At 38.9% G+C, this 10,430-nt stretch overlaps 2 protein-coding genes across 2 annotated transcripts; both read left to right on the top strand.

The window, feature by feature from the left end:
* Positions 1 to 1,036: 1,036 nt before the first annotated feature.
* Positions 1,037 to 3,472, top strand: LOC306763340 (protocadherin beta-16-like; the record flags this gene model as incomplete). The annotated part of the gene is made up of 1 exon (XM_079250126.1): positions 1,037 to 3,472. The coding sequence occupies one exon, from the start codon at positions 1,037 to 1,039 to the stop codon at positions 3,470 to 3,472; it is 2,436 nt and encodes an 811-aa protein (XP_079106252.1).
* Positions 3,473 to 3,527: 55 nt separating this feature from the next.
* On the top strand, positions 3,528 to 9,888 carry LOC306763339 (protocadherin beta-4-like; the record flags this gene model as incomplete). Its single annotated transcript, XM_079250125.1, has 3 exons — positions 3,528 to 3,558; positions 4,438 to 6,663; positions 8,438 to 9,888. The coding sequence occupies 3 exons, from the start codon at positions 3,528 to 3,530 to the stop codon at positions 9,886 to 9,888; spliced, it is 3,708 nt and encodes a 1,235-aa protein (XP_079106251.1).
* Positions 9,889 to 10,430: the final 542 nt, after the last annotated feature.

Genomic DNA, 10,430 nt, shown 5'->3' with positions numbered 1-10,430 from the left:
AGAAGAGTAACTTAACTATCCTAAAAAAGTATCCTCGGGAAATTAATTTTATATCTAATTGCAACCCTCCTGACCAAATATATGGCAGAGTATATATATGACTAATTGTGGCCCATCTCAACACATTTATCTTGGGGAAAAGTCTATTTCAACCTTTCTTTTATCTTAGAAAAAAGTCTATTTCAAATGCAGATTTATCATTGACTTACATTATGTGAATTAAGTATAATTATAGATAATATTTTCATTTGTTCATTATGTGCACTTCACATATACATTTCAAAACTGTTTTGGTATTTTATCCATATGCTGTTCATATATACTATGTGTTACCTTTTTAGGCTATAGCTGTTTGCAACTATAAGACATTGTTGGAATGAAAACATTGACATTTTTTATACAATAACTTCTTTTTAATTAGCAATTCAAAATGATTCATTGAGACATATATTATTATTTACTATATGTTCATGCAGCATATTATTTTCCTACATTGTAGTGTTATTGGATTTTGAGGAATTTCAGTACATTACCTGTTGGTTCATTGTTCATATTTACAAAACAAAATTTATGTAAATCCTAAAGTGGGTGCTGCTGGATCTGTTGTTCATTATTTTATTTTATTTTATTTTATTTTATTTTATTTTATTTTATTTTATTCAGTGTCAAGATAATATTGGATTTTATTTTTTATGAATAAACGGTTATTTTCATAACACTGGCTATCATGTTCATATATTTACTGAACTGTAAGGGACGCTGTTGATCAAGTTAAATAAATCTCAGCTGTGGGTTAGGCGGTGCATTCTTTGGTTCTGCTCTGTGAGAGTAGACGAGCTATAGACCGTCTATAACATGGAGGCTGGAACGGATACCTTGGCTTGGATATAAATCACTTCACTCCGAGAGAGAAAGAAAGTTGGAAATACGTGTGTTTTTATAGACTGGCATATAAGAGAGGGATTGGAGATCATTATTTCAGTTCCATTTATTTGCTGCGATGGATTGCAGGAGTTATATGCACCGGACTCTAGCAATGCGGTTTTGCTCTAAACTGACCGCACAGATAATCTTTTTTCTTCTTTTTAGTCAAACAGCCGGTGGACAGATACGTTACTCGATCCCAGAAGAAATGAAGAAAGGATCGGTTATAGGTAATGTCGGGTTGGACCTAGGAATAGATACGCAGAGGCTCCGCTCTGGCCTGGCCCGCATCGTCACCGGAGAAAACATCCAGTACACCGAGCTGAAAACAGACAAAGGGATTCTCGTAGTGAACCAGAGAATAGACCGAGAGCAGCTTTGTGGAGACCTGACGCCGTGTAGCTTCAGTTTTGATTTGATTTTAGATAACCCAATGGAGCTCCACCACGTTACAGTTGAAGTATTGGATGTAAATGACCATTCGCCTTCTTTTCATCAGCACGACATGAAATTGACGATTGGTGAATCAGCTACACCCGGAGCACGTTTTCTATTGCCAGCGGCCAACGATCCTGATGTGGGGGTCAACGGACTACAGGACTATAGTTTGTCTCCAAATGAAAATTTCCTATTGAAAATACATTCAAATTCAGACGGAAAGAAATACGCAGAGATGGTGCTTGAGAAGCAGTTAGACAGAGAACAATATCCGAGTTTGTCACTGAAGCTAATAGCAGTAGATGGTGGTACACCTCAGAAATCTGGCACTGTAAATATAGATATTGCTGTTTTAGATGTTAATGACAATGCTCCAGTTTTCAATCAGTCAGTCTACAAATCTGCTGTTATGGAGAACTCCCCAAAAGGTACCTACATAACCACAGTAAATGCAACTGATGCTGACAGCGGATCAAATGGTATGATTTATTATTCGATTTCCAAAATGCAAGGCAGTATTAACAATATCTTCGAAATCAATAAAACAACAGGTGTGATATTTCTTTCTGGGGAGATTGACTATGAAAAGACAAGGAAATATGAATTCCGCATTGAAGCAACAGATCAAGGTGCATTAACGGACTCGAGTAAAGTCATAGTCGAGGTAACTGACGTTAATGATAATGCACCTGTCATTAACGTAATGTCATTCACGAGTCCTGTGTCAGAAGACTCCCCTCCTGGTACAACAATTGGGATGATAAACGTAAAGGATGTTGATTCAGGGGACAACGGACGTGTCATGTGTAGAACAGAAGAAAACACACCTTTTAAGATCAAAAGCAATTTAAAAAATTATTACAGTCTAGTAACAGACTCGTTGCTTGATCGTGAAAGAGTTTTGGAATTTAACATCACTGTTGTTGCAATGGACGCAGGGATGCCCCCTCTCTCAACAAAAAGAACGTTTAATTTAAAGATCTCTGATGTAAATGATAACGCTCCAGTTTTTCCTCGAAACGTTTACAACGCGTTTATTACAGAGAATAATTCACCAGGTGTTTCTGTTCTGACAGTAAAAGCACTAGATCCCGATGAAAACCAGAACGCGCGCGTATCTTATATTCTGGAAGGTGATGACATAGGTGGAGCTCCATTGTCAGGGTTTGTGTCTGTAAATCCAGAAAGCGGGGTTGTACACGCAGTACGCTCTTTTGATTATGAACAAATTAAACAGTTAAATTTTTTCGTCAAAGCTCAAGATGGAGGATCTCCTCCACTCAGCAGCAACGTGACTGTGAAAATACTGATCCAGGACCAGAACGATAATCCTCCTCAGGTTCTTTATCCAGTCCAAACTGGTGGTTCTGTGGTGGCTGAAATGGTTCCTCGTTCAGCAGATGTGGGTTATCTGGTCACTAAAGTGGTGGCTGTTGATGTGGACTCTGGACAGAATGCCTGGCTCTCCTATAAACTCCAGAAATCCACAGACAGGGCGCTGTTTGAAGTGGGCTTACAGAATGGAGAAATAAGAACTATCCGCCAAGTGACTGATAAAGATGCTGTCAAACAAAGACTGACTGTCATAGTGGAGGACAACGGACAGCCCTCTCGTTCAGCTACAGTCATTGTTAACGTGGCGGTGGCGGACAGCTTCCCTGAAGTGCTGTCGGAGTTCACTGACTTTACACACGACAAGGAGTACAATGATAACCTGACTTTTTACTTAGTGTTGGCTCTGGCTGTAGTTTCCTTCCTCTTCATCACGTGTTTAGTGATGATTATATCAGTGAAAATCTACAGATGGAGACAGTCTCGCATCATGTTACACTCCAGCCTCCCCGTGATTCCATATTATCCTCCACGTTATTCAGACACTTTGGGAACAGGAACTCTTCCACACGTGTACAATTACGAGGTGTGCAGGACTACTGACTCCAGAAAAAGTGACTGTAAGTTTGGAACAGTTGGTAGTCAAAATGTGCTGATAATGGACCCCAGTTCAACAGGAACGATGCAGCGCATACAAACTGAGAAGAGCATCTTGGATGAACCAGACTCTCCTCTGGAGGTTAGTCGAAAAGTTTTTGTCGTTATTCATTTGGGTTGACTTTTTAAAACGTAGCATTATCTGATATACGCAGACCAATAAGGCATTCAGCACCATGGAAAGCGTCTCTTTGTGCAACACTCAGGGTATAAGGGGATACCAACTTTTTGTTCTTTGTCATTTTGGCGTTTTTGAGTGTAGAATCAGAATTACTCTAGAGAAAAAAAAAAAAAAAAAAAAAAAACTTCAAAACTGTAATATTAAATATTTGATGAAGACCAATTTGAGAGACTGATGTAGTTTCCAAATATGCTATTTGGAACTATTTTGGAGATTTTATTTCTCGTGGTAGTGTCACATAATACATACCTCTTTTTATTCTTCAGCGTGGGGTGCTTGGGCTCAATTTTATAAAATGTCTTATCGTGGCTTAATTAACATTAAGCTGCTTTATAGAACATGTCAAGTGTTCAGTGTCCCTCCATATTTTTTTCGTTTATTGTGTGCGCGCGCGTGCAAGTGTGACTGTTGGTGTGTGTGGAGCTTTTTGAATATTTTGTAGAGCTCACTGTTTAAGAAAAATATGTTATTATTGAAAATATCAGAACTAATTTCACAAAGGTGTATTGAAATATTGCGTTTACATTTTTGTTTCTAATTATGTATAAATCTGTACTCTGGTAAAATGTTTTTAGTATTTAAATATTTAATGGTGTTACAGATTCTGGACTCTGAGGGACGCTGTTGGTCAATACAAAATATTTTCTTAAGCATAATAACTCCTTCCCTCTTTTACCATTGTCGCGCACTAGAAAGCAGGGAATGATTTGTTTCATCTGAGCTCGCGTTGAAGGAAAACTGCTCTCTTCAGCTGGATATTTTAAAAAGAACTGTTGAGCATAAGATTACATTTCTAAAGATCTACCTTTATTTTAACATGGCGTGTGTACGTCCGTCGACTGGGCTGGAAATAAGTCGTTTTGGGCTGTTTCTTTTTCTTTTATACCTAAGTCGTCTCGCCACAGGACATATCAGATATTCCATCCACGAGGAGATGAAGAAAGGATCCTTCATCGGTAATGTGGCACAGGACCTTGGCTTGGATCTAAAAAGACTCCGTTCTGGTCAAGCCCGTATCGTGACTGGAGAAAATATCCATTACACTGAGCTAATGGCGGACAAAGGGATTTTAGTCGTGAAAGAAAGAATCGACCGGGAGCAGCTTTGCGGTGACACAACACCCTGCAGTTTCAGTTTTGAAATGATTTTAGAAAATCCAATGGAGCTACATGAAATTACCATTGAAATAACAGATATAAATGATAATTCTCCGACGTTCAAAAGAAATAGCATCCAGTTTGAAATCAGCGAATTAGCAAACACTGGAGCTCGATTCTCCTTGAGTAGTGCTGAAGACCTAGATGTAGGTATAAACGGAGTTAAAGAATATTTTTTGACTGACAATGAACATTTTGTCCTGAAACAACACCCAAATGCAGATGGAAAGAAATATGCAGAGATGGTGTTGCAGAAACCGTTAGACAGAGAGACAAACCCTCATCTGTCTTTAAAGTTCATTGCTGTTGACGGTGGAACTCCTCAGAGATCTGGTACAGTAATTATTAATATCACCGTTCTTGATGTCAATGATAACGCACCTGCGTTTAACCAGTCTGTATATAAAGCTGCCATCATTGAAAACTCTCCCAGAGACACGTATGTGACCACTGTTAATGCTAGTGACGCAGATTTTGGGTCAAACAGTGTTGTGACGTATTATTTTTCAGATCTTAGTGCCCTTGGGGAACTCTTTGTGATTGATGAAAAAACAGGTGTAATTCTGATTGCGGGTCCCATTGATTATGAAAAGGAGAAAAAATACGAACTTAGAATTGATGCTAAAGATCAAGGTGGTTTGACAGATTCCAGTAAGGTAATTATTGAGGTTATGGACGAAAATGACAACCCTCCGATCATAAGCGTAATGTCCTTCTCTAGTACTGTATCAGAAGACTCTCCTCCTGGTACAACTATTGGTATTATAAATGTTAAAGACTTAGATTCGGGCATTAACGGACAGGTGATTTGCAAAATAGAAGAAAATGCGCCATTCAAAGTCAAATCGAATTTAAGAAACTATTACGCTTTGGTAACACATTCTGAGTTAGATCGAGAGAATATTTTAGAATATAACATTACAGTAGTCGCGACAGATGCAGGAAATCCTCCTCTTTCGGTCAGAAAAATATTTAACCTAAAAATTTCAGATGTTAATGATAATGCTCCAGTGTTTTCACAAAGTGCGTACAATGCCTTTCTCAGAGAGAATAATTCCCCAGGTTTATCTGTTCTTACATTAGGGGCTAAAGATTTAGATGAGAACCAGAACGCCCGCATTTCGTTTATTCTGGAAGATAGTAAAATCGCTGGGTGCCCAGTTTCTGAATACGTGTCTGTAAATGTAGAAAGTGGAGTTGTACACGCCATACGCTCATTTGATTATGAACAAATTAAACAGTTGGTTTTCATTGTCAAAGCGCAAGATGGAGGATCTCCTCCACTCAGCAGCAATGTGACAGTAAACATAATGATCCAGGACCAGAACGATAATCATCCTCAGGTTCTGTATCCAGTCCAGACTGGTGGCTCTGTGGTGGCTGAAATGGTTCCTCGTTCAGCAGATGTGGGTTATCTGGTCACTAAAGTGGTGGCTGTTGATGTGGACTCTGGACAGAATGCCTGGCTCTCCTATAAACTCCAGAAATCCACAGACAGGGCGCTGTTTGAAGTGGGCTTACAGAATGGAGAAATAAGAACTATCCGCCAAGTGACTGATAAAGATGCTGTCAAACAAAGACTGACTGTCATAGTGGAGGACAACGGACAGCCCTCTCGTTCAGCTACAGTCATTGTTAACGTGGCGGTGGCGGACAGCTTCCCTGAAGTGCTGTCGGAGTTCACTGACTTTACACACGACAAGGAGTACAATGATAACCTGACTTTTTACTTAGTCTTGGCTCTGGCTGTAGTTTCCTTCCTCTTCATCACGTGTTTAGTGGTGATTATATCAGTGAAAATCTACAGATGGAGACAGTCTCGCATCATGTTACACTCCAGCCTCCCCGTGATTCCATATTATCCTCCACGTTACTCAGACACTTTGGGAACAGGAACTCTTCCACACGTGTACAATTACGAGGTGTGCAGGACTACTGACTCCAGAAAGAGTGACTGTAAGTTCGGCACAACTAGTAGCCAGAACATACTGATAATGGACCCCAGTTCTACAGGAACGATGCAGAGGATACAGAATGAGAAAGGGATCCTGGTTGATCCAGACTCTCCGTTCGAGGTGAGTTTTATGATGTCATTATTTTCTTCTTTTTTCGTCTCTTGTCATTTCTTTTATTTAATTTTATCTTTTTTTATTTTTTTAATATCTTACAGTTGAGCTGCATTAACTGTGACATTGTGTCTCTTTCTAATAATAATAATAATAATAATAATAATAATATTATTATTATTATTATTATTATTATTATTATTATTATTATTATTATTATTATTATTATTATCTGCAATTCCTTTGTTTGTTTGATAACAGAGTCATCAGTAAACTGGGCCTGACTTTTAATTTAGTCTTTAGAGAACAGACGTTTCAGTCATGCAGCCTCTGTGTTTTTACATAGTTGAGTTAAATCGGATACACTCGATTATTTAATGTTTCTCAATATATGTTTTACTTGGTCTTACCTACTTTGGACTCTAAGAGACGCTGTTGGTCAATCAAAAATCTTTTCTAACTAAATCATGATGTATCCCCCTCCCGTATCATTCTGACATGCAAGAGAACAGTAGTCAGTTTGTATCATAGCTGGCATTCAAAGAAAACGGGTTTCCACAGGGATAGATCAAGAAAATTATAAAGCAAAACCTGCATCTTTATAATTCAAACTTGGACATATATATTTCTTACTATTATTGTTTTAGTCGCGTGTGGGTATTTTTTCTGCTTTACCATGGCGGATGGAATAGGACGTTACACTCACTGGGTGGAATGTCGATGGTTTCGACAAAAAATGCTTGTTGTCGTTTTCATTTTTTATCTCAATCACGCCGTCTTGGGACAGATCAGATATTCGATTCCAGAGGAGATGAATAAAGGTTCCTTCATCGGTAATGTGGCACAGGATCTAGGCTTGGATCTAAAAAGACTCCGTTCTGGTCGGGCCCGTATCGTGACCGGAGAAAATATCCACAACATCGAACTGAATGCAGACAAAGGGATTTTAGTCGTGAAAGAAAGAATCGACCGGGAGCAGCTTTGCAGTGACACGACGCCCTGCAGTTTCAGTTTTGAAATGATTTTAGAAAATCCAATGGAGCTACATGAAATTACCATTGAAATAACAGATATAAATGATCATTCTCCAACGTTCAAAAGAAATAACATCCAGTTTGAAATCAGCGAATCAGCAAATACTGGAGCTCGTTTTCCTTTAACGAGTGCTGACGACCCAGATGTCGGTGTAAACGGACTGAATGGATATTTTTTGACTGAGAATGTTTACTTTGTCCTTAAACAACACTCCAATGCAGATGGAAAGAGATACGCTGAGATGGTGTTGCAGAAACCGTTAGACAGAGAGACAAACCCTCACCTGTCTTTAAAGCTCATTGCTGTTGACGGTGGAACTCCTCAGAGATCTGGTACAGTAAATCTAGATATCACTGTTCTTGATATTAATGATAATGCACCTGTTTTTAATCAATCTATTTACAAGGCTACAATCATGGAAAACTCTCCCAGAGACACTTACGTGACAACTGTTAATGCCAGTGATGCAGATTTCGGATCAAACAGCCTCGTGACGTATTATTTTTCAGATCTCGATAGTGTGCTAAATCAGCTGTTTAGAATTAATACCAAAACTGGTGAAATTTTTGTATCAGGTCCTATTGATTATGAGAAGGAAAGAAAGTATGAACTTCAAATTCATGCAAAAGATCCTGGAGGTTTGACAGATTCAAGTAAAGTAATTATAGAAGTAACTGATATGAATGACAACGCTCCTATAATAAGCGTGATGTCATTCACTAATCCACTATCAGAAGACTCCCCTCCCGGTACAACTGTTGGCATGATTAATGTAAAAGACCTAGACTCTGGTGAGAACGGACAAATTACTTGTAAAATAAAACACAATTCCCCTTTCAAGATTAAGTCTAATTTAAAGAAATTTTATACTTTCGTAACAGATTCTATACTTGATCGTGAAAGTGTATCAGAATATAACATCACCGTTGTTGTGACAGATGCAGGGATCCCTCCTCTCACATCTGAAAAATCATTTCAATTAAAAATCGCAGATGTTAATGATAATGTTCCAGTTTTCCCGCAAAATGCCTATACTGCTTTTATTCCGGAGAATAATTCTCCAGGTGTTTCTGTCCTCACACTGGGAGCTAAAGATCCAGATGAGAAACAGAATGCTCGTATCTCTTATATACTTGAAGGCAGTCATATCGCTGGATCCCAAATTTCTGAATACGTTTCTGTAAATTCGGAAAGTGGAGTTGTACATGTCGTGCGTTCATTTGATTATGAACAGATTAAACAGTTAGTTTTCGTTGTCAAAGCACAGGATGGAGGATCTCCTCCACTCAGCAGCAATGTGACTGTGAAAATACTGATCCAGGACCAGAACGATAATCCTCCTCAGGTTCTGTATCCAGTCCAGACTGGTGGCTCTGTGGTTGCTGAAATGGTTCCTCGTTCAGCAGATGTGGGTTATCTGGTCACTAAAGTGGTGGCTGTTGATGTGGACTCTGGACAGAATGCCTGGCTCTCCTATAAACTGCAGAAATCCACAGACAGGGCGCTGTTTGAGGTGGGCTTACAAAATGGAGAAATAAGAACTATCCGCCAAGTGACTGATAAAGATGCTGTCAAACAAAGACTGACTGTCATAGTGGAGGACAACGGACAGCCCTCTCGTTCAGCTACAGTCATTGTTAACGTGGCGGTGGCGGACAGCTTCCCTGAAGTGCTGTCGGAGTTCACTGACTTTACACACGACAAGGAGTACAATGATAACCTGACTTTTTACTTAGTGTTGGCTCTGGCTGTAGTTTCCTTCCTCTTCATCACGTGTTTAGTGGTGATTATATCAGTGAAAATCTACAGATGGAGACAGTCTCGCATCATGCTACACTCTAGCCTCCCTGTGATCCCATATTATCCTCCACGTTACTCAGACACTTTGGGAACAGGAACTCTTCCACACGTGTACAATTACGAGGTGTGCAGGACTACCGACTCCAGAAAGAGTGACTGTAAGTTCGGCAGAGCTGGTAGTCAGAACGTCCTGATAATGGACCCCAGTTCTACAGGAACGATGCAGAGGATACAGAGTGAGAAGAGCATCTTGGATGAACCAGACTCTCCGTTAGAGGTGAGATATTTACTTTTTTAATTTAAACGCTATTTTTCTGAAAATCCATTTTTAATACTAAATATTTTGTGGTAGATCAGCCAAAGTCCGACTCAGCCATTTTTCAGCACTACAATGCGGACAGCTCCATATCAGCTCAGAGCGTTTGTGGTCCAGCTTCTCCACTCCACTTAATGTTCTCTCTTTTCCCCCCACTCTTGGTGAATATCACAGCGACCCATTATTATTATTATTATTATTATTATTATTATTATTATTATTATTATTATTATTATTATTATTATTATTATTATTATTATTAATAATAATAATAATAATAATAATAATAATTTTCTTCTTCATTCATACATGTTGGTTAATTTTTTTGCTTCATCTTTTGCTGCATTTAATATTCACCGTCTCAACTCTAAGTGACGCTGTTGAACAAGGCAAACAGTGACACCCTCTCTTACTAGTCCTGAATGATGTTGGTTGTGGATCACACGAATGCTGCCATTGGGGAAACATTGGAGTACGAGGAGATATCTAAAAAAGCCTTATTTCATTCGTGCCTCTTAACATCA

This window comes from Telmatherina bonti (genome assembly GCF_933228915.1).
Source record: "Telmatherina bonti genome assembly, chromosome: 12".
Taxonomy (NCBI): Eukaryota; Metazoa; Chordata; class Actinopteri; order Atheriniformes; family Telmatherinidae; genus Telmatherina; species Telmatherina bonti.
The sequence above is the reverse complement of the archived record's forward strand: the minus strand, read 5'-3'. Positions and strand labels throughout refer to the sequence as shown.